At 38.1% G+C, this 26,095-nt stretch overlaps 1 protein-coding gene across 2 annotated transcripts in view; it reads right to left on the reverse strand.

Annotated features, from left to right (window-relative positions):
* BNC2 (basonuclin 2) overlaps positions 1-26,095 on the reverse strand; it is a 246,290-nt gene that overhangs the window by 89,536 nt on the left and 130,659 nt on the right. For both annotated transcript variants that reach the window (XM_014952615.1, XM_014952614.1), the window contains exon 3: positions 16,386-16,621. In XM_014952615.1, the coding sequence (XP_014808101.1) occupies positions 16,386-16,621 (236 nt within the window). The remainder of the gene's footprint in view (positions 1-16,385; positions 16,622-26,095) is intronic.

The following is a 26,095-nucleotide window of genomic DNA, read 5'->3' on the forward strand; positions in this document are numbered from 1 at the left end:
GGGTTTAATATTTTTCCTAGAACTTTTTTTTTTTTTTTTTTTTTTTTTTTTTTTTTTTTTTTTTTTTTTAAAAAAAAAAAAAAAAAAAAAAAAAAAAAGAAAAAAACAAACAACCACAAAATAAAAAAAACAACCCATGTCAGGATTTTGGAAATGTTTTCATAATGTGAACATCATCCTGAAAGGACTGTTTATGAGCCCTTTCCTATCCCCTTGTAAAGATACATCTCTGCAGTAAACGCTTACATAGAAGAGAAAAACTGAGAGAATTTGATGGCTTTTTTTGGTGGTTTTTTAATGCAGTAGAGCAGTTAAATACCACCAAGACCAGCCAGGTGCCAAAACAATAAGCAGGTGCTCCACTGACTGCTAGTCTTCCATTAAGCATGAGGCTGGGTATCCCTGCTCTAGGTGTCTGACCAGAAAGAGACATTGTTGACTTCCAACAAAATGTGTCAAACAGGTAGTCTTAAAGGAAAAAAAAACAGATAGGGAGAAAAGGCAACAAACTAAATACTTAAGCTTCAAATTCAGTTTTTCTTGAAATGCAGTCGCAATCAGATTGCAAAATGGTAGGAAAAAAACCAGGGCTAGTCAGCAACAGCTGGCTTCCTCCAAGGTGGAGCGAAGAAACTGTTTATATCTATGGTTACTGCCACTTCTCCTTTCTTTGCCACAGGGGCTTTGTGCTCTCTCATGCTCTGGAGGAGATATGTGAGCCAGAAAAGGTTCACACTTCAAAAAGCTTAAAATATAAGGACACAAACTGACTCAGCACCGTAACTGTTTGCAGGATTTGGTCCAAATCTTTCAGTTCAGGCATTCCAAACTGAACATCATTAAAAGGCAAACAGCCCTACATGTGTGTGCGAGTGCAAGTGTGTGTATGTTGGGGGTGGACGTGATACTGGCCAAGCTAACTCATAATTTTATTTCTGCTCTTCATAAGATTTTATTATTTTCCCTTGTCTGTTTCATTCGGGTTCTCATGGACAACTGTACGATTCCTCAGTGTCTGAACTTCTCACGCTGTGAATCAACATTTAAATATATAGCCAAAGTTGAGTGATACTCTTGCAGTTTATCTTAAAAATTGACCTTTAGAGTACTTTTATTAAATATCATGCATTTTGGAAACTGCTTTTCACACAACTTAACTTTTGGGCATAAAACAATCAAGTGGTCACAACATCATTTTTAAAGGTACAGTGGGAGATTCAGGAACTGAATATATGTAGGATTTGAAATTAGTAGCCCTCTGAAAATTTTCTATCTGCACTGGTATCCCCTGATATTATTGATTAAATCCTTGTTTCCCTTCCCTCCTATTTTTAAAATTTAGTTTTGCTTAATCACACATATGCTAGAGGAACTGGGCTAAAGGCAGAGGAAACATAAGCCAAATTTCACAAAGAGTGAAATTTGGAAAGTTAATTCACTATGCTTAACTATCAAAAAAAGCATGGAATTTAGAGTGAACAAAGTGAGCTTAGTTTTGATATCTCCATTTCAACTAAACAGTGCCTTACTGCACAAGTGGTTCCACTGCTTGTAAAAGAAGGCACTACTGAAATAAATATCAGAGTCTGCCTCTAAATGACAATTTTCTTTCTTTCAGAGGTGAAAACTGAAATATCAATTTCTTTATTGTTGTTTCTGGGATATTTCTATGAATTTTGATTTTGATAGTCAAGTTTGCATGAAAACATCAGTGCCTGCTGCCATCATACTCAAAAAGTAAAACTGTAACTTACTTTTAAAAATTGTATATATAAAGAAAGAAGAGAAAAGAAAGAAAAGAAAAACTTCAAAGATCTGTTAGCCACCTTTTAGCAAAAACAAACAAACAAAGCTACAAAAATTATTATAAAGCATATGGTACAAACCATGAGTGTGTTTATTTTATATCAGTCAACAATATTTACCATGTAACTGGGTCAGAATTAATACTCTGAGGAATACACACAACGTGCGTCCAACACTATTCTTTACAAGTCCACACACCAAGTGAGTCCATCCACTAAATCAGAAGTCTCCTGTCTTCCTACAAACAAAATGCAGTACTATTTGTTTTTTATGGATTCATTATAAATTCTTGAGTGACACAAAGGACAAGCTGCCAATAGCAATAAAGGGCCAGGATACTAAGAAGGAAGGCTGGTTTCTAAACATGCCAAATTTTGTTGGAAATGTAACACTTAAGGACTCTTCCCTTCCCTGTATTCGATCCCGAGCTGTACTGTGTTCACATGACCTCAGTCGGTCATGTATTAACAAGTACTGCAACCACTTTTGCAAACCACCTCCTCTTTCACAGAGGGTATTTGCTAAATTATGTCCACACTTTTCAAACAGAACAGAAACTCTTAATTGCTTAATTTGTACGTACTATGTAATCAGCTCAGCACGCTGGGCAAAACCTCAGCTCCCTGTGCAGCATACCTGACCCACAGACACCAGGGAGGGAATGGCCTTGTGGGAAAGGACCTGGTGCTCACTGATTAATTCTTCTACCTACCCCACAAAACTCCTGCTTGGGGCAGGAAAGAAAAAGAGCAGCAAGCTGGACCAAAGAAGTTAAGACCTTCCTTTAGTGAGGCCCTGGTCTTCACGGGTATGACGAAGCTAACTTGGAGACCTCATGATGAGAATCTGCTCCATTAGTGAGTCTCCATGTGCAAAACATGCCACAAACAATCCGTGGCTTGTGTCCTGGTTTTGAGAGATGTAATAAATGTCAGTGCAGAGAGAGATGAAGTTTACCCCAGTGAAAACAATTAACAATAAAGAAAGAATCTTTAGAAACCTACAATGTTTAATTGAAACATACTTTCTCATGCAGTTCTCACAACAATTCATTCCTTTTCAACTAAAGGGCAATACTTACAGGAAGGGAACTGTTGTGTGATCTCAGCTGACAAAGCTGACATACATATATTTATTGAGGTCCCAATTCAGAAAAATATATAAGCATATGCTTAACATTGAATATGTGAGTAGATCTCTGTTGAAGTAAGGGCATTAATTGTTAAAGCTGGGTAGGCACTTATGCACCTTGCTGAATCAGGACCCACTTTCTGATAATGACTGAGCAGTTCTCCAGATAAGAAATTAAATTTGCCTTCTTAGGGCTTTATGTCTCAAATACCTGATAAGCTGAGAACTCTTTTGGTTTGCATTTTTAAAACTTCTTTCTCCCTGTCTCTCTAGTGTGGTTTCTTTGGTGTCTTGAAAGGGGTGAGTCTTCCTTTTTCTTCAGCGAAGGAACTAGCAGTGTCTCTCTCCACTACCTGGCCACATACACAAAGAATATAGAGACTTCATATGTTTGTGGCACCTTGCTTCCCATCTCTTGAACTAAGCTGAAAATAGTTATACAAAGCACTGTCCTACAATTTCTGGTCTTTGAATTGCTACATTAAAAACAACAAAAAAAGGAATTCTGTACAGTGCAGTAGCTGCTGAAATTCCAGTACAATTATCTTGTATGAACTGGAGGAAAATGCTCTGCTGAAGTGAAAGTGAGTGCCTTAGAGAGGGACTTATAGAGTACTACAACACAAAGCAGACTGACGATGGGGAAAGCCTTACAGAAACACATCTACTGTCTGGTGTGTCTAGTATTGGAAATTCATACTATATTACTGAAGCTATTATTCAGGCATGGGAGTATATGTATACTTTCAGATTTTCACTTTGAAGCACTTCTGAACCACCTCACACTGGTTTGACATTTAAATTCTCACAAGTGGTTCAAAGCCCATAAAACTTTCTATAGCATTGACATTTTTATCCTGCTCTAAAAAATTTTGACACTGATATAACAAGCAGTCCCATGCTAATGTACTAGATTTTCATTGATCAATTTGATCCTGCAGGTTACTACTCACCAAAAAACCCCAAACCCAGGCAAAAAAAAACTTGGAAAAAAAAGTATTTTTTATTATTATTTCTGTGACTCCAGGAAAAGTGTAAAGCTCAGGTCACTTATGTCACAATGTTTCCATAGCTAAGAAAAATGGTTGTATTGACCCAATGAGAGCAAAGTCCTCATTCCAGCTGAACGCGTGCTCTTTCAACTACCAGAATTAACAACCTTCCGTTTAATAATGGTTATAGGACAGTATTAACACTATATGCAATAATAGTGCACTATGACACAGTAATAAAATAAGCAAATTGAAATATATAAGGGGCTACATGGCTGTTCAGTTCATAACCCATCAAGTAACAGGCTCCAAGAACATATATAAGTAGGCATTATGAGAAACTTACTCATGCAAGATGCATCTAAACCTCACCACGTAAAATCAACTTGCTAGCTGTATGTGACTGGGGGAACACAGGCTCCTCTAGCCACAGCCTCCAAACAAAGGCTAGGAGTGACCAGGTCAAAGATGGTATGCAGATCACAAGGAGCTGCTGTTGTATCTCTGGACCACATCACCTCTGCTGGTGAGTTGTCCCAGATCAGCTTCTTATCTTCTGTAACACCCAGGTTCTCTGCAGTCTCACCACAAATGTAATTGTATGAGCAATCTGCTACAGACCTTATTAATTCCTCACCCTTTTCCTCCCAAGAAATTTATCTCTGCCTTCAGCTGCAGCAGAAAATGGATGTCATGGGTCTTATATCCATTACCTGACAACATTTTGAGCCTACAAAGGGGAGACAAGAGCTCTGGTTTGCATTCTGTGGTGCTGTTTGAAATACTCTTATGAGGAAACCAGCTCACACATGGAAAACGATTGAATTAATGCTAGTGAAATTCTTTAAAATGAAATTTAATTTCATTGTATGGAATTCTTTGAAAAGAGATGGTGGGGCAAAAGCATTTTTGTGGATTGTAACATTATATACTCAGCATGTTTTATTTAGTACTCAAGGAATACTACTGCAGAATAGCCAATTCTATCAATTTTACCAAAAAACCTCTTGATATTACAAGGTTGGTTTTTTTCACTATACCTTCTTACTGGAGTTCTTGTGTTGATTTGTTTTTTTGTGTAAAGAAGTTTTAACTTTTCATGGTAGATTTCCAAACAGGGAGAAGCAGCTTGAAAACTCAAACTTAACTTTTTTCAATATAAAATGGAAAGCAAAAATAAATTTGGTTAAATCTAGTCTTTAAAACCAATTCCACAATATTCAGAAACTGAATATATGACCTTCAAATGTTTGACACTAGTAAAACAGAAGTGCTTCATGTTAATATACTTACCTTCTATCGGGACTATCCTTTTCTGAGGCCATGCATTCATTCAGGCATATATTGAGCTAGCTGAACAGAGTAAGCTGCCCAGGCATTGTCCTAGCTATTTCCAAACACAGCCATTCTGTTATGATGGAAAGCCCAGTGCAATACAAGCTATGCTGCAAGCAACCTGATGAACAGGCTTATTTCTGTTATTCCTATTTGTCAGCACCATATGTCAACTTGGACACAAGTTAAAGGCATCCAATATCCAGACTGCATGGATAAAAATGTAATGATGTTAACTCTATTACCATAAACACATCAATAGGCAAGCTATACAGACGCACACAAAACCCAGCAAGCTGATATATACAGGGCCAGCAGTCCTAAGAATCTACCTGTCCTACAAGTGGCTTCCTTCTCTGCAGGAGGACTGTCAGTCAGTAACACAGGCTTCCACACCTTTCCCATCAGAAGGAATGTAAGACTTCGGGGTGCAATTCTGGCAAGATTCATCATGAAGAACCCAGCAAGACTGGATATAAACAGACATACTTTCCCCTACTAGAAAAGGTAAAAAAGAAACAAAAGAAACAAATCCTTCCTCTTCTATTTGCTAAAAAGATTATTAAAAAATATTTGCTGAAATTACTGTTACAGTGGTGGTGATGTTTCAGAATTTGAGTAAAGAACAATCATAATTACACATTCTATTTCATTAGAGGATCTCAAAGCACTTCATAAACATTAATTAACAACATCCAAGTATTAATTGGGATGATTAGAACATTTTCTAAAAGCCGTGGGGGAGGAGAGAAATCAAGCTGAAGCACAAAGGACTCGTGCAGCAAGTTAATATATTAGAGCCAGTAGAATAATACATGTTTCCTGTCTTCAAGTTAAGTATTCAGAATTCTAGGACATGGTGCAAAATGACAACCAAATCATAGAAGATATTTCAGTGCAGGAAAGAAAAGTAAATTTCTTAATTAAAATATAAGAGTTCATCTTCATTAGATTCAAAATGTACCTTGATAAGTAAAAGGGGGTTGTCTGTCTGCATTCAATGGTGCACTCTTACTGCCTAGAAGGCAACAGTAAGTGCTAATGACATTTACCCCTTCTAATAAGAGTCACTCACACTTCACTGTTATTCCTTGTTATTGCTCAGGACAGGCACTAGCACCTCATTGAAAGATCAGTGCTGCAAGGGAAAAAAGTCCCCTTGAGATCCCTTGGACTTCAAGAAAAGCAGTAAATCAACTGATGCTGGACAGATGACAAGTTTGATTCTCTGTGGCCCTTCCTGATTCCTAAGTGTCTGCGAGCCTAAATTTCATAAGTGCCTGAAGCCAGTGCTGACACACAGACAATCAAAACCACCCCTAAACTCAGAGCAAGAGGTGTCTAAACTGGGCAAAGTCTTAAACCCATTAAAGTGCCATGGTCTGGAGTCCGTACTCTCTGAGTTAATATCCATTGATGTGCAGCTGAATGGTTAATATCACAACCTTATCACCTCCAGGACTATGATTTGAATTCAGTCTGAGGTCCTCTGTGAAAAGAGTAATTTATAAAAAGCAGAAGTTCTAATCTCTGAGCTGTATTTTGTGAGAATTATGTTAATCCCTTGGATTCTTGGCACAACTTGCTCCCCTCCACATGCACACAGACATATCCCTTTAATCAATAGCTTTATGCCCTTTTGTTTATTTTATAACAGGTCACTGCATTTATTACAGGAAAACTGAGATGGACAGTAACCCCAAGATCTTGTCCTCAACTCAATGTCATATTTCTTTGACATAGTGCAGGATACGTTCCAGTAGAGGCTTCAACATGGCACTGTCAGCAAGAAAAGTCATTTTCCAGGCTAAGAGAAAAGCTCTTCTCTCCCTTCCCCTCATTCAGAGAGAATCAGTCTCAAAACCAGACAGTTTTGTCACACACACTCACAATCTATCAGAAATATAAATAAAATTTATAGATTATTTAGGTAGGTGCATACGCACACACACATGTACATATTTCACAGCAAAACTTCTGTGATCATAAATGGTTAATAGAAATTCAAACACATTCTGAAGCAGGAAAGCTGGAAACAGTTTTCTCCTTGGCTTACCTGCCAAGACCCAAGTTCAGGGCTCTGTTTCTCCTGCAATGTTTGATGGCATCACTCACACCTAAAACAGCCTAGGAAGTGAACTATTCCTCCCACCTCCTTCATCCCCCCACTCTGCTTTAGGTGTCTGTGATTTCATCAGCTATCACAAGAGAAACACAGGACGGTGAACTCAGGCCTTGGCAGGTGAAGAGATTTTCAGCTCCATTTCAAAAAGCAAGCGCACATGGTCCTGGCATATGCCTGACAGACCTTCAGTAACAGCCCTTTCCATGCTCTGCATCCCAGTCGCTGTGCCCAGCTGCGTGGAACTACGTCAGTCAGTGGGATCTCGGCTTCTCACCCCCAGTACAGTAAACAGTACAAATTCCAGGTAGGAGAAATGCAGCTACACAAAAGTCTCTCTCTCTATATCCTTTTTTTTTTTTTTTTTTTTTTTTTGCTGTATTCTTTCTCTGTTACTGTATGAAATACCCACAACATGCAGGAAAGCAAACAGCAGTTGAAATGAAAATTCATCAAGTGTGGCACAGAATTACAGACATATATATGTGCGCACCTACATACACACACTCTGAATTTTATTGCTGACATTACTGAAATACCTCTCCATAGCTCATTTTTAGCTGGCAATGCCTTTTTACACTAATGGAGCTTTTCTGCTCTAACTTCTTGAACTAAATGCTACTAGCTGAACAAGAAGTTATTTTTATATATTCCATCTATTTTCTGAAGGCTTGGACTGAAATGGAGTCATACTGCACTACGCTTGATTGATTGAGTTTTTTTCCCCTTCAGCCGATAAGGAACCATTTCATTCTTGGTTAACGTGTCTGCTAGCACACCTTCAAGCATTAATGCCATTATTGCAATCTTGTTCATTTGGACTGGTTGGAATAATGATTTCAGACTCTTTTGTTTTTTTTTTTTTTTTTCTCTTTTGCTCTTTGACAGCCAAAAGTGTTTTCCTTTAAAAATGCTGTCTTTGCATTTCTGAGCCATGTGAAACACTATGGTTATAAAGGCTGACTATTTCATAGTAGTCATTAAGAACTAACACCATGTATACTGCTGTTGATCACCAGGGGTTCTACAGCCCTCTGCTTCATTACCCTCACAAGATGCAAGACACAGAGCAGCAATACCACAGCTCTCCAGCTGCACATATTCTGGAAATCCAAATGATCCAAATGATGAGTTACATTGTCACATAGCTTGTTTTGGTGGCATTCAGAAGTGCAATCAAACTCTTTGGTCTTTATTTTTTTCTTTCCTGGTTCAAGTGCTATCGGTTGTGATAAAGTCATGTAGCACTAGGGTGACTGGTAGTGTTACTACTAGAGGTATGGCATCAAAAGCAGCAGGAAGATGTTAGGCAAGTTATAGCAGACACAAAGAAAATCCGAAGGCACTTCACACTGTAGAACAAGTGGCACTGCTTTGCTCAAACACACAACACAATGCTTCCCTCTGGCTCGGCAGTTGGGCTCTGTTTTCCATCTCCCTCTTCAGTCCTTACAGGTTTATCTGAGTTTTTTTCCACCCTCTGTTTAGAGTAGAGATAGGATAGTCACTCCTAGCTTAGTACAGCTAAGATGAATATAAAAGAACAAGGGGCATAGCAGAGAATCTCTGTTTCACAGAAGTACAGGGGAGTCATGCTAAACTGACTCACATGGGAGAAGAGAAACTCTTCCAGATGATCACAGCCGCAAATATTAGTATGCGGTGGTGCTGTGGGAGGAATGGAAAACTCAGGAGATGGACACATCATCTAACAGATTCTTTTCATCTCTTTGTGTTAAAGAGGCAAAATCAGAGAAGGAGGGGCAGTGAAATGGAGGTGAGGCTGAAGAAGGAAAGATAAGCAAGAAAAGGGGGGCTGGGATTGGAAGCAATGGCAACAGAATAAGTAAGTTGGAGTGTAAAGAGAGAGAGGAGGGAACAGACAGGCACAGAGAACAAGAAATAGGCAGGGCATATACTAAAGAGACCCAGATTTGGATCCTATCTGGCAGAGTAGGAATCTGCATAAATGTTACCCAGCTTTGAGCCTTGGTTGCTCCAAGGACCACTGTTGAAAAATGTAGGAACAAAAGAACACGAGTGTTTACAATAATTACAGGGGCGAAAAGAAAACACATGATAGAAGTGTACCTAAAAAGGCTGAAAAAAGTAAATAAAGCTATAAAAGGCTAACTCTTCATTATCAAGTAATGAAATGTGGGTGGCAGTTATTATGGGAAATATGAGCTTGCGTGTGAAAGACTTTGGTTGGACTTCGGCTTTGTTACAGTCTTTACCAGATGAACCTCTTAAACTTTATCTGCATCAGTTTTACTATACATAAAAAGGGCATAATACTTATAGAGATGGGGAAAGACTGAGGAAATGACTAATTCTTAAAACACATGGAAATCCTCCAGTGGTCACGGCTAAACAAGTGCGAAGTATTAATTAAGAGATTGACAAACAGACCAACAAAAAATGAGAAGCAATGCCAACTAAATGAATGTACAACTTTCACATACAAAAGCAATGGTGCATAACTGTCATCAAACTTTTGCTGGATTGCAAGACTAAACATTTTTTTCCCCATTGATGTCATAATTTGATTGCCTGTTTCTTTTAATTTTTTTTATTATGAATAATATAGCATACCGCCACTTTAAAGGTGTTCTTGTTATGAAAAAAAAGAACAGTAAATCAACTGATGGCACTTGTTAAAAAAAAAGCTGAGAAAAATTTCATGTGACTTGTGATTATAGATAGCAGATAACGTTGAAATGAATGTATGATATCATCACTACAATGGCCTGACACCACTTGTCTGCCTTAGAAAAGCTGATATCCTCAGAGCTGCTGTTTGTTTATTTTTGTTCTAATGTTCCTTATGTTTAAGCAATGGAGGCTGTTTGACAAGCTGTTTAATTAAATAGCCTTTGCACTTGGGCTCTGTAGCAAAAGTTCAAACATCTTAAAAGGAAGAAAATGAGTACAGACAGGAAAGCTAAGACTCTAAAAGAGGTCAGATAGCAATAGAATCCATGCTTTTCTGAAATCCTCCACAGAGAGCCAATGGTGGGCAATATGTGATTTTAAGAACAGAAAAGCAATTTCCATCTATACATATGATTAATATTTCACCTGCTTAGAAGGGATGAGGTGCTAAGGGATTAATCGGAAAAAGAACAGAAAATAAATTAAGAATGGTATTATTAAAGACACTCAAATTTCTTTCTTTGGTCTCCCTCCAAATCTCTTGACCTAATACGAATGTAAGAATGGTGTGCATGAACAATCTAGTTGTGGTAAACTAGGACAGCAAATTAAAACAACCCATTCCACCAAACGCAACTACTTTTTACAAAAATTTGAGAAATTGTCAGTAAAATGTAACACCAATATATGTAAGCATGTAATATGACTATACATAGAACAAATTTTTCTTTTAAAATCTCAGAACTGACTTATTTATTTGCACTATGTATTTCACAACATGAATTAGTTTGTTTTAGTTAATGGGGTGTTGTCTTTTGAAAAAATGTCTAAAAGTCCCTCCTTTTCTGAGAGTTTACTCCCAGCTGACTTCAGTGACTGAAACAGTTGTTCTTGCTCAACAGTTGTTTTAGCTCTACAGAATCAACACATCAATAAGAATAAACCACAGTCCACCCTGGTCATCATTGGAAGACAAGTAAATTTAAAGTAGGGATTGTGTTGATGATCTGTGGGCAAAGAAACACACAACCTCAAGTCAGCAGTGGCAGAGGATGTCATTAATTTCGAAGGTTTTTTTCTTACTTTTAAAATTAACAGTCTTGACAGTGAAACCCACAGAGGCAGGAAAAGCATAATACTCCCATTTCTAGTCTTCCCAAAGCAGAAAATGATATCTAATAATTTTGACTTTCATCAGATTTCAGCATGGCCATTGCCATGGAAAAGATGTTCTTTTAGGAGTAGTGATTCCCCATGCACTGTCCAGTGCAGGAACTTTTTTAAGTGCATCACCTTTGGGGCCAATAAAATACCCACACTTTTCCAGCTGGATTTAGTTTACATTTTGGGTTTGGGGACTTTTAAAATAATTTCTCATAGCTGTAAGTGGCACCAGAGAGTCTGGCAGGCAAGACATTGCCTATGAGCTACTGACTATAATCTACTTTTTTCAAGGGAACAATGGTAAGAATGGAAATCCTAGGTCTAGTCCCTTTTCCTGATTCCGCCAGTGTTCTGTTCAGTGCCTCTGCTTTCCTCTTTGTACTGTAAAGATAATATTTATTTTCCTCTTTTACAGTAAGGGAATACAACTGTTTGATCACAAAACAGTTGAAAAAGTGTTGAGCTGTTACTCAAAACACTGAATCATTATTTGCAAAGAGTCAGTTTATGGCCTCTAAGTTGTGGTCACATGTTCTGTCATCTGCAGCTGGACCAGTGCAAAAGCTGAATGCCCCAGCTGTTCACTGCTAGTGGCATAATTGTTCTCTAGCCCTTTCCTCTCAGAATAATCAGAGTTGACTTGCACATGTTTAGCAGGAGGATTTTTTAACCTGGCTTGTTTAGAGAGAACCTGGCTAGGGAGCAATTACATATGTAGTTACACTAGCAAATGGGTGGGGTACAGTATTCTCCAGTGATGGAGCTGAGGAGAACAGCTGGCAAAGTTACCTCCTCACTCAGCTCCGCTGGAACCAAACCAGGACTGGAGACTTGCTTACAGTTGAGCTGTTCTTTACAGCAAAAGTAACTTCACCCAAATCAACAGAGCCACTAATCACATCTCTTTGAGTAGCAGGTGCAGAATCTGACCTAAAACAGCTACTGTTGTTGACAGAATAATTTCCTGTCATGGAAAGACAATTGTTGTGCTGCTGTTCCCAGGGAGAAAACCTAAATGCTTACTAACACCTCACCAAATACAGGAATTTAGTTCCCTGAGATAGGTACGGGACAAACAAACCTAGAAACTGAAGTGCGCTGGGTGCTTCTGGAGCAGACACAGTCCAGAAAGTTCCCCCACGCAGCAGGGTGTTTTTTTGAGGATCACTTCTAAAGATGAAAGAACAATTTCTCCTGCGAAACATAAATCCTGTGAGCAATCTGATGAGACTGCTGACCAAATTGTCACTCACTGACATTTCAGAGATAGGTATCTATTCACCAGAAACTAGGTTTATTGCACAGAGGCCAGAGAAAGCTTGCCAGGCCTTAATGCCTTTCAGCCGTTACTGGCAATGTTGTGACTGTGCCCAAATGTGCAAGGCGGTGTATCACATTACCTCCGCTGGCTTCAGGGTTCCTCCGTTTCCTGCCCTCCATTAATGCATCCACTGAATGAAGCAATAAATACCACATTCTTCTCTGCCCACTGCTTTTTAATTTGCTATTTGGAAACATTATTAGTCAAAATGAGGGAATTACAAATAATCCCACCCACCTTGAAGCACTAATACACAGCTAGAGAGAGGCACTGGTTTTCTCTTTTTTTTTTTTTTTCCTCGACGGGAGCAAACGGTGAGATTTTTCTCAAAAGTTACTGAGAAAAAATACTTTCTTTTTTCATGGGAAGCAGGGTTCCGTTATGGATCTTGAACGGAAAAGAAAATATCTGGCAATACTAAAATAATTGATTCTGAGTGGATACATCTACCCTAAGATTTCTCTCTCTCTCCCCTATACCCTGTCACTGTCCTCTGCATGTCTGGGTTGTCTACCAACCCCCCCCCCCCCCCAAAAGAAAAAAAAAAGAAGCCCTCATTTAGGGAAAATGTTAAAATATTTTAATACTTTCATCATGATTCAGGGGAAATTCAGCACAGATTGATGTTTTAGACCTTCCCAAGGCATGAAACTCCAGTTTTGTTTCAGCTTTACAAGTCTTTTGCACTGAGGTTAACTGGTGAACACTGGCACTTGAACCAGGACTAAGTATTCTGTAATCTTTCACAATGATTCCCTTTCCCTATTCTGGTACTTCTCTTACTCCTTTCAGAAGAGACTTAGGATATAAAGTCTGTATGTTTCAAATAAGTTTTATATTTATGAGCAAGTGTTCCCAAAGCTACTAACATTCCTTTTTTATCCACACCAACCAACGATATTCATCATTTTGTCAAATTACAAGTTTATATTATTATTTTTATTAGACACAAACAAGCTAGTTTACCGGTTTATACTTCCCTAACTACAGCATTATAGCAAATTTAAATCTTTTCCTAGAGATATGCATTTGTTTATTTGATGTACAATGAGTATGCATGAATGTATGATAAACTTACCAGCACTGACTGGACTAGGTTATAACTTAGAAAGGTTTGCATAGAAAACTTAAAAATCTAGACAGAGTCAGATGCTGAATTTACTGCATGACAGCCTACTAACAATCCCACAGCTCTGCAATATTCTGGATGATTTCTTTTGGTACTTGATACTTTTGGTTCTCCTACAGGAGGCCCGTGCCTTTTCATCAGAAGCTTTTTGTGTGGAAAAGCTGAATCTGAAAGCCTCAAAAAATTCTGTGAAGAGTTCCAATTCTATAATGACAAGCTTCATGGAACAACACCTTTTGCTCAAAGGAGACATTACCTGTAGTTCTTATCTGTATGTGCTTTTACTGTGCTAGTGTTACTACACATTTCCTTTCAAATTTCCCTGCATGCCTCTTTTCTCCTTTTTATCATAGCTGCAATAGAGATACTTTTAAAAGCAGACTATTTTATTATCATAGATTGGATTAATTTCACTAAGATTTCTCTTCATACATGTTTTAGTAAGCAGTTTCCCTTTTCTGCTATATACTGAGTTTCCTAGCCGTAACAGAAACAAAATGCATTTTTTGCCCAGAGAGGCTGTGAAGTCTCCATCCCTGGAGCTACTCAAAAGCCATCTAGACATGGCCCTGGGCAACCACCTCTGGGCGGCACCTGCTTGGGCAGTGGGGTTGGGCAAAATTCCCCTTCCAACCTTGACCAGTCTGTGATTCTTTGAAATCAGAGAACCAAACTAATAGGCAGGCTCAACCACACCTATCATAGGTCTTCATTCACCCACTAACAGAATCAACAGCCAAGCACTAACCAAGTCAATATGTGGCAAGACTGTAACAGCTGCCCCTGATAACTGCTCTCCTTTAACTCACATAATACTCAATATACTGTTGTTGAATGTAGTAATGGTAAAATTCATGCCTTGAGGGCTACAATGTGATTGAGTTTTAGCCCGGTAACTCTGACCTAATGGTGTATTATAGGCCTTTACACCACTCAGATGCATAGGTCACAATCTCAATCTGTATAAACCTCTATGTATATTACAATCCATTCGTGCATATATTAATACCATTACATTAAAACAAATTAAAACAAAATCAATACGAGCCTGATTCTACAACCTTTAAAACAAGAAAACTACTGATTTCAGTCACTGAAAGGGACAAGGGACATTGAATTACATTTTGCACTTGTAATATATTACACTTAACTATTAATCACGTTTAGTAAACAGCAATTTTCTAATGTATCTTAGAAAGGATGCATTTTTTTTACATGTATCCCTTTGCAAATCATATTACTTCAGCTCTCTTGATCAGTAGCATTCAGAATCAGGAATCTAAAATATGATGTAATATGCACAAAATTCCATCACCGTATGTATCTTTATAGATATCAGTCACATATATATCTAAATTATATATCGTATGTAATATCTATAGATACATATGCATCCATATATATCACACAAACATCTATAGATATCTACTGTATAAACATCACGGATATAAATTTACATGTAAGTTTTAGACTGGTAATAGAAAAAATGGATTCTACTGTATTTGAACATGTGTAACATTTAGCTTTTACAAAATAGATGACTGAGAAAATCCTAAAACGATTAAAGAGCTCCATTCTGTATGTATCCTAATAACAATAAGAGGATCTCATTATTAAAGTAATAGACTTTTTATTACTCTTCTTCTAGGTCTGTTCTACAACTAGGAACACTTCTCTGGAAAAATCTATGTACAGAGCATTTAAGAAATTCTTTAAGAACACAGTATATGAAGGTTTCCATAGAATCACATAAGGCTAATTTACTTCTTTCACACAAAGGACTGAAAACTGAAGAGGAATTAAAAAATAGTCGGAGTTCCACAGAGCAGGAAGAAAGATTCCTGTATTTTCTGTACAGTGCCAAGCATGCTACCATTGCCTAAGAAAGTAAAGAAAAAAATCAGAAACTAGAATTTTCAAAGTTTTTCTGGCATGTCCACTTCAGTAACTGGATGACTTCTTGATGATGTAGAGCTCCTGCAAAGTCAGGAGCAATTAAGAAAACTTAGAAGCATGCAGTATTAGATTCTCAATCAGAAATAATCTTACAAAATGCAATAATTCCCTTTGGAACCCAACAGATGATGAAATTCTTCAGATAAACAACCACGCACATTCATGAACATACTCATAAAGCAAGTCTGTCCATTTTTTTATTTACTTATTTTATGTTTTGTTTGATTATCTTATCTTAACCAACCTGCACGTAACACTTTATTTAAAACTACCTTTTTAAAATGACCTTATAAACAAGATTTTCCTGTGTATATATTACACTGTAAGGATACTTCCCAACAGAACCATGAACACAATCCCTGTTTCATCTACCCCTTATTAGATACCTCACTAAAAAAAGGAAAGAAAAGATGAAGGATCTGCTGACTTGGATCTTAGTTTCTGAAGTCAAACAGTAGCCCTTGAAAACTTCCCAGTTGCCTTTGATGACCAAATCAGGCTTGCAGCTAGCTAACCTCAGTATTTGTGGTATTTAAGGTATTTCCTACAATAAGAGTAAGCAAAGACAAATAAATACTACAGTACGAAGGAACCTGCATTTTTTAGCTTAGGAAAAATTGAGTATTTATTTTGCCAGCACCATTGCTAGTCTTCAACATGCCACACTTAATTTACTGCATATCATTCTGTCTGTTTGGATGCATGATCACTATATCTGTACAAAGGAAAAATTAAGTTAACTGGGTTGGAAACATGCTTTGCTTTATTTCCTACCTGAAGGATGTAACCTCGAACATAGTCTCGAAGTGTCCAGCCTAAGCCATGTAGAATATGCAACACCTCCTCTTGCTTCAGTACACTGAAGAGTCGGTCAAGTAGTATCTTCAGTCTCACTGGCACAGCCTGAGTACCGTAGAGCATCAGGCTGCTGATGTCAAACACAACATTGGACTGCACAATCTCCACTTGGGTTGGGTGGTAGAGGTGCTGAGTACTAAGCTTGTCCAAAGCTGAAAGAAAAGGAGTTAAATATAAGAGAAGAGCCAAAGGAAAGACAAGAAAATAATCCCAAATAATTATCTTAAAAGATTGAATTTGGCAGATGCACTTATTGTCCAGAGAAATATAACCTGGATGATTCATAGAATCATAGGATCACAGAATGGTTTGGGTTGGAAGGGACCTGCAATGAGCAAGGACATTTTCAATTCAATGAGATTGCTCAGAGCCCCGTCCAACCCAACCTTGAATGTTTCCAGGGATGGGGCATCAACAGCCTCTCTTGGGCAACCTGTGCCAGTGTTTCACCACCCTCCTTGTTAAAAATTTCTTCCTTACACCTAGTCTGAATCTACCCTCTTTTAGTTCAAAACCATTACCCCTTGTCCTATCACATCAAGCCATGCTAAAAAATCTGTTCCCATCTTTCTTATAAGCCCCCTTTAAGTACTGAAAGTCTGCAATAAGTTCTTCCCAGATCCTTCTCTTCTCCAGGCTGAACAACCCCAGCTCTCTTAGCCTGTCCTCACTGGAGGGGTGTTTCATTCCTCTGATCGTTTTTGTGGCTTTCCTCTGGACCAACAGGTCCATGTCTTTCCTGTGCCAAGGACTGCAGAGCTGGATGCAGTTCTCCAGATGACGTCTCACCAGAGTGGAGTAGCAGGGTAGAATCACCTCCCTTGACCTGCTGGCTATGCTTTTTTTGATGCAGCCCAGAATATGGTTGCATTTCTGGGCTGCGAGCATACACTGTCAGCTCACGTCCAGGTTTTCATCCATCAGTACCTTAGCAGGGCTGCTCTCAGTCCCTTCAGCTTATAATGATACTGGCGGTTGCCCTCATCCAGGTGCAGGACCTTGCACTTGCCCTTGTTGAACCTCATGAGGTTCACATGAGCCTACTTCTTGAGCTTGTCCAGCTCTAGCATGTCAACTGCACCACTCAACTTGGTGTCATCTGCAAATTTGCTGAGGGTGCGCTCGATCCCACTGTCTATATTACTGATGAAGATAATAAACAGTGCTGGGCCCAATACATTTCAATTCAATGAGATTGCTCAGAGCCCCGTCCAACCCAACCTTGAATGTTTCCAGGGATGGGGCATCAACAGCCTCTCTTGGGCAACCTGTGCCAGTGTTTCACCACCCTCCTTGTTAAAAATTTCTTCCTTACACCTAGTCTGAATCTACCCTCTTTTAGTTCAAAACCATTACCCCTTGTCCTATCACATCAAGCCATGCTAAAAAATCTGTTCCCATCTTTCTTATAAGCCCCCTTTAAGTACTGAAAGTCTGCAATAAGTTCTTCCCAGATCCTTCTCTTCTCCAGGCTGAACAACCCCAGCTCTCTTAGCCTGTCCTCACTGGAGGGGTGTTTCATTCCTCTGATCGTTTTTGTGGCTTTCCTCTGGACCAACAGGTCCATGTCTTTCCTGTGCCAAGGACTGCAGAGCTGGATGCAGTTCTCCAGATGACGTCTCACCAGAGTGGAGTAGCAGGGTAGAATCACCTCCCTTGACCTGCTGGCTATGCTTTTTTTGATGCAGCCCAGAATATGGTTGCATTTCTGGGCTGCGAGCATACACTGTCAGCTCACGTCCAGGTTTTCATCCATCAGTACCTTAGCAGGGCTGCTCTCAGTCCCTTCAGCTTATAATGATACTGGCGGTTGCCCTCATCCAGGTGCAGGACCTTGCACTTGCCCTTGTTGAACCTCATGAGGTTCACATGAGCCTACTTCTTGAGCTTGTCCAGCTCTAGCATGTCAACTGCACCACTCAACTTGGTGTCATCTGCAAATTTGCTGAGGGTGCGCTCGATCCCACTGTCTATATTACTGATGAAGATAATAAACAGTGCTGGGCCCAATACAAACCCCTGAGGGACACTACTCATCACATAGTGATTCCTTCTCAGATGCAGTCTGAAACAGGCCTTGTTTCCAAATGTCACTATTAACTTTAATTCCTACAGCAGAAGGGTGCTCAGCTGAGCCCCAGAGACTACAATACTCATAACTTCATGACCAAGACTGAAGCTATGCAGAATTGATTGGGACTGTTAAAGGTTTGACACTTAACCTCTAGAGGAAAGAAAAATAAGAGGTACACCCTAAACCCCAGCCTTTTAAACATGTTAAAAATTAGTCCCCTGATTTACCATAAATTCTATCATGAATTCACTGCTACTTGAGCTGACTAGGTTTTTTTCACTCTTCCATGTGAATTTCATGTTATTCACTGTGATGTGAATAATTTAGAGATGAAGGGAGGTATGCAGGATGAAGGTAATTGTTATCCTCTTGTGAAGTTAAATACAATGGAATTGCATAAGACATCATGCAGTATCAATGTTTACATTTAATTTTCTTTCCATTTTATGGACGATGTTGCATCACCTAAGCTTCTCACTGCTTATTCAAAAAAAACCAACTGTCTGAGCTTTTAAAATAATTTTATAGGGACTTCTTCTCTTGTACTTCTTGGCTTATGGTCACTGGAGAGTTCATGTACTCTTGATAAATTGCTTTCTTATATCCAGAGCACAAAGGCCCTTATCATTTACTTGCTGGCTTCATTCAACACACTTACTCCAAGGAATACTTTGTCAAAGAGTTCTGGTTTCCTCATACTTCATTTCTTGCAACTGATTTGTCTGATCTTTCCTATTCTAGTCGTTAAGTCAACTTTGAATAAATAGCTTTAAATATTAATTCAACATTCGAAAAAGATAAGGAATTGGCAAGCCTAGGGACTGCAGTCCTATGTCTCTCCACAGGACATTTATACTGCAGAATGTGAAGGGTGGGATTTTTCTTCCAAAAGCTCTTCCAAAGTACTTCAGCTATATAGGCTTCATGATATGGGATTAATTTATTTGCATGGTCTAATGAATGTAATTTGACTGAGGCTTAAACAGGTCAAATACTTTCCTACATTTTTGGGGGGCTTTTTCTGTATGATACTTTTGTAACACAGTTGTTTTGCTACTACAATAACAGATGTGTCATCAAAGTACCCTGCTAGGAAAGCCTAGACAATTGATTTTGTTGCTGTGCAGGCTCTGCTGTATATGTGCTGATATGTGTACATGTGTACATGGGGGGCAGCGAAACCATTTGGAAGGGTAAAATAAAGTAAATTATTAATACTTTTTTAAAAAAATACTACTATTACTTGCAATAGGAATGCTGTGAATAATAACAGTATTGATAGATCTAACACCTTCTACTAGACCATCAAAATAATTAAGAAGATCTAGATCACCTTGAGCTTTCCACCCTCAGTCTTATAGAATAAGAATAGGGTCCAAAGAGATTAACTGGCTTCTCCAAGTTTACACAAATTCAAACCAGATTCAAGAACTGACTGAATATTTTCTGAATACTCAATGCTTTTTAATCACTGCATCATACTGTATATCTAATATGTCTTAATACTTGTTTTTGTTTCACTTTCCTTCACAATAAACCCTATCCCTGCAGTGAGGAAAATCAAGTTCTTCCAACTAAAGACGACTTGGCTTGCTGAAGATTTTAAGGTCATGATTCTACTTTGGCTGAAGTCAGAATGACCATAAGATGTTTTTATCTAAAGGCCATTGGGTGGATCGTAAAACTAATAGCTAGAATGAGATTACAAAACTCTATGGATGTTTATCCACTTCATGTAATGTGACCACTCTAAGGATAGTAGCTTTGGAATTGCTGAGATAGAATAGAAATGAAAAAAGAAATTTAAAAGGTCCTTTTAAACTACTAGGCACACTCTTTGACCAGCACACACAAATTTTTACAAGATACCTTGTACCATTCCATTTATCTGCAACATTTGTTTTCAAGCAGTATTATCTATAGGTATCCACTTTCAAAACACACAAACAAATAATAATTAGTCCGGTGTTAGATTAACATTCCAAGTGACAGTGAAATTATATCCAATTTTGATTTGTGGCCTTATTCTACACATTATGTAATAAACAAATCAGCAGTGAATTTTATCCTTTTGAAGTACAAGTCAGGATATGCACTGAAATGTGTAATTTATAACACAACAAAGCATATATTTTTGCATGGGTGTGTAAGAGCATTTTCAAACTAAGAGCAGACCTCATGCTACAGACACAAAAAAAGGGAAAAAATTGTATATGAAGAGAAAGGTAATGCACTTGCACCTAAATGAGGAATAATATTACGGCAAGCACCTGAAAGTCTTACAGACCATTGACTATTGAAACCCCTTGTGCTTGGCAGGAGAATGAAACTTTTCACTATAACTTGTAATTTATAAAAAATACCTTGTTTCTTTAAAAGATATTACTGAGGAAATGGTTGTCAGAGAGAAGTTGCTTTCTGTAGCGCTTCTAACTGATTTCTTCTCTGGTATCATTAGTGAACTAATGCTGGTGTTCTAGCTGTATTCAAGAGATAATTTATGTTGTTAGACACATACTTTTTCAAATAAGAGATAAGAAAAGGACCTAAGTCTCATTGTTGGTTTTTCTGTAAGGACAAGATTATTAACTTAACCTTGCCAAATCTCAGAGTAGAAAGTCTTATTCTGCTGTCCTGACTTGCCCATCTAATTTGATGATAAAGCATTCCTCACCATTTTCTTTTCTGAACTCCTGGTTCAATTTCTATATGCTAATGAACAATGCTGTGTTTCACAGGTAAATACATTCAACTGTATCTGCAGCAGTGTATGATTTCATAAGTGCTTAGGACACTTCAAGATGAAACAGGCTATATAAAAGAATGAGCTTTATCATACCTGAAAAATGACATAAACGGATGTGTCCTTATTAAGAAGATACCAGTGACTGAACATCATAAACGACACATTAAAAGTCCCTTCCTAGGAGGAAGCATTTGGTATTACTTATACTTCTTACACTTTCAGAGGGCACAAAAGTTCACCCAAAAAAGGTCTTAACATATTTGTGACTTTTTGTCGCAACCTGCACAATCTTTTCCAAAAACATGACTAGGATGGGTTCAGCTAGGTGCTTAAATGAAGAAGGCTACCTTTAAAGAGCCCAATTCAATTCCTAGCACTGCCACGATAGTCTGAATTCTTTAGCTCAGTGGGAGTGGAAGGCTGTGCAGTGATAGAGGAAGAGGAGATCTAATGAAATCTTAAAATCATCTACTTGCTGAGTAATTGACTTTTTTGTGGAGCAGCCTAAAAAGCATCTTGTGTTTTATTATAACAACATACAGCCAAGTAATATTTCCACGGTGAAGTCCAAATTTCAAGTACTTTCTTCAGAAATTTTAACTATTAAAAAAGCGGGGGGCAAAAAATTATTGGGTAATTAGTCAAGGAATTAGGAACCTTTCCGTACTGTTTTTCTTACCTAACTCTGAAATATCAACTATGCACCATAATCATTTAGACAATTTAGAATATCTCAGTTGGAAGGGACCTACAGCAGTCATTTAGTCCAACTGCCTGACACCTCCAGGGCTGACCAAAAGTTAAAGCCTGTTATGGAGGGCATTGTCCAAATACCTCTAAAACACTGACAGACCTGGCGCATCAGCCACCTCTCTAGGGAGCCTGGTCCAGTGTTTGACCACACTCTCAGTAAAGAAATGGTTCCTAATGTCAAGTCTAAACATCCCCATGTTGGCTTATTCACTCCTCACCTCCTTGAATAGTAAACAACACCCCCTCACCCCTCGTTTTACAGAGACTGTGCTCAGTGTAATCTGAATTTTAGAGAGAACTTTGAAATTGATACAATGTCCATCTTCATATTACAGCCTGCAGAATTCTTATTATGCAAAATTACCACAAAAACCTTTGGACCTATTTGTAACAAATCAATGAACAGACTTTTATGTTTCATCTGTGGGTTTGGGGTCTTTTTTTGTTTGTTTGTTTTAATATAGTAAAATAGGGAGGGGAAATATAACTTCATGAATTATATTTTATTCTAGTTTGGGACCCTGTGTAATTCAAAGGAAATTAAGTATAAAGATACATTAAAATAAAGCTCAAATACTTGTTCAATTTATCAAAAGACAGACTATAAAGACAAAATCTTTCATCTATACTGTGGGCAGTTCATAGTCTCAGCTATGCAAATTTACTCATTGACCTTAGACCCCTTACTTCCCCTACATGTGCAATGGACAAGGTCAACTAAATTAAAAGCCATCCTTCTGAGTGGATTCCATTTTGTTAAGCAAAAGAAATACAAGTATGCAGTGATGAATTTTTTACTTCAGAGGTCTCATATTATTTTTTGAATAGCTACAAAAATGCATGGCATTTTTCCTATACTGAACATAAAAGCATTTTAAATATCCTAGTTTTAATGCAATTGGAGCTGTAAGTACACATACCTCTTGCTAATTTCCTGATCCTAGATAAATATTTAGGCATCTTAGAGAGGGATGAAAAGGTCTAGTGAAACCCTTTCTCTCAACTGATTTGCCCGGCTCTGTATCTCAGACCACCACAGAGAGGAGTTGGTAAATTGTAATGTACAGATCATTATGGATCTCATTTCATTTCAGTTTTAAATTTTGGGTCTGCAATAGCTCCATTCTTGATTTTCTTGCTTTTCTTGATTTTCTAGCTAGTTCTCTAGATTACCAAAGAGGTATACGTTTGGTATACATATATACAGAATTTTATACATATATACATATATATGTATATACGTATATACATATATACAGAGGTATACATATATATACAGAATTTTATAAACATCATCATCTTTCCAGATTACTAGATTTTTTCAAGGGTCAATAGGAAAATGAAAAAGAAATTTTATGTAGTCTGTGTCCAGACAATAACAGAGAGTTTTCCAGACTTTTTAAAGTGTCTGTATAACTGAGCCACTTTCTGCAGCAAGAGGAACTGAAATTGCCAGACATTAAACATGCAATACAGACATAGAAAGATTCCATAATACTGTTGCAACAACAGCATGTCGAGTATGGTAAGACGGATACGGTATTATTAATGGCAACATGAGGCACTGTAGTTTGCTATTGATTTTAGTAGTGAAGATGAACAGCTTCACATTTTTCAGCATTCAAGATTTTCTTCTTTTCCATCAACCATGGAACATGAAGTAACAAATTCTTTCAAGAACAGAAGGTAGCTTATGAACAACTAAAATGCTGGAGGGTCAGGCAAAGTACTAGTCATAAGAGGTGGTCTAAGCTAGTCCCCCCCAGGCAGATTTAATACTGCCTGTAACATGGTGTAATGTGGTGCATTTTGTAGGTGGAAAAAATCACTCCTCAAAAATATCATGCTTAGAAGGTGAATAAAGACAAGAAAACTTGCCAGTATACTGAATGGCTGAAATATTTTCATGGTGTAGGAAATTATCCCATTCACCCCGTCACAAGTGAAAAGAGCACAGGACATCAACATTTAAATGGGTGGTTAAACATCCTGAATCAGTTTCAGTATAAATTCCAGTTACAACATGGCATCTTTTGGTGATCTCCTTTTCACTTCTGTCTTCATCCCTTTCACAAGTTAATCCAGATAGAAGAGAAACATGCACTAAGGAACTAAGGAACATTAAGGAAATAAGTGGATTTCAAAAGATCATGGAAGGAAAGTGAGTACAGCATATTCTGATTCATAGGTAAAACCAACTTTTCCTTCTGCCTTTTACTGTATATAAAAGTTAATAATGGAAATGATTTGCCAAATGCATTTAGTCTCTGACAGGGACACATATGTGATCTTCTAATTTACAGCTTGCATGTACAGATGTTCACACTTAGTAAAAGGATTCTTAATAGCATTTTAAAATTAAATGTGTGTTGATAATAGGTGTTTCAAACCCGAACAACACAGCAACTAAACTGATAAATGTCTTCATGCCTCACCATGCCTCATGCTCTAACAACATTTTTATAACAGATCAAAAAAAAAGCCCCAGCACTTCAGTTGCATGTACACAAAATAAATGTTATTAAAAAAAGTCTGAATGAAAACTTTCATTAATTTTTCTGTCTATGATCTGATTCCAAGTTGAAACATTTAGATTGCTACTAGGTTTATGTAGCCGAAAGCAGAACCACAGTTTGTTCACAGACGTTGCTTGCTGTCTGCAATTTTTTTATCCCTTTGCAAAACTTTGAACCCCATCCAGCTTTGACACACTGCCTCTTCAGTTAATAACTATCAAGTTTCCCCTTGTCTCCTGTCTACTTTTCTTTGAGGCAATTGCGCACTCAGCACCCCGAGATAATAACACACATCTATAAGATAAAAGCAATGGCATTAATGTAATTGTCTGCCTTTCTCTCTTTAGCCTAATCTTTTTTTTCCTTCAGTTTTGACTGCCTCTGTGACACCTGTTTTTGTCTCCTCTGATCCTACGACAGGTTTTCCGCTGACAAGGTTTTTGCCTGACAGAGATTCTGCCAGACAAGAACATAATAAAATATGAAGAACTGCTTGTCAGAGTTTCTGCCAATGCTCACATGAAATAGGGAAAAAAAAAAACTTGACTTTTTTTTTTAAAGGGGCCCTGTGCTTGTCGCTTTTGGCCTGTCAGGAAAACAGCCTCCCTCGCCAATTCCTGCAAGCCAAACAGGTGTTTTCTTTTATGTTTTCTTTCTATAGAAAAAACTTTTTTCTTCAATAGTGGAAAAGATATTTACAGAGGGAAAAAAAAAAAGACCCCAAAATGCTTTCTCCTTACTTCTTGCTTGTAAAATGAAGATTAGACCTAACTTTGTACACTGGTACCTCACAAGTATGTTTTTAATTCAGAATTGACCCCCTAAATAAATAAATAAACTGGTAAGCTTTTTCTGCCTCCTCCTTCTTAATAGACAATGTGTTCAAAGGAACAAGCTGTAAAGGACCTTTACGCCAAGTTCTCAGGAAAACACCTAGATTACTAAACACTTTCTGCCTGCGCATACTGCATGAATGAAGACACCTGACTATGGGGACCATGATAGGGAAGATAAGACAGAGCCTCTTCTGTAGGATTTGGACCTTGTGGTCCTCTCCATCAGTGTGTGCATTTGTGCCTATGTGAAGGATTTCAGCACTGATGATTACTCTGATAGAGAAGCACGCATACATTAATCCTGAGAGCATCCCAACCCCCAGCTGCTTTTGTCTGTTTTAGTATCATCTGTCACCTCTGCTAGAGACAGCAACTATTGATCAGTCCATGGTGTCATGGCCCTGAGTGCACCAACTGGCCAGCCTCCCTGAATATCTTCACCCTGCATTCTCAGACTATGGGTCCAGGACCCCAGCTCAGGGCTGGACCTTCATTTCCTACCTAAACTACATTGTAGATGTGCCTTTCTATAGCCCTGTCTTCTAGATGACCATCAGATACATGTTACAGCCTGGTCTTCAGCCCTCTCTCTGGCCCCACATTCTTTTGTTCCAATCTGACTCATTCCCTTATCATGCCTGAGGTTGTCAATGGACCCAGTTACCAGCACATTGTTCATTCTACTGTGGTCAGGCCTGGAG

This window comes from Calidris pugnax, unplaced genomic scaffold (genome assembly GCF_001431845.1).
Source record: "Calidris pugnax isolate Ruff unplaced genomic scaffold, ASM143184v1 scaffold208, whole genome shotgun sequence".
Taxonomy (NCBI): Eukaryota; Metazoa; Chordata; class Aves; order Charadriiformes; family Scolopacidae; genus Calidris; species Calidris pugnax.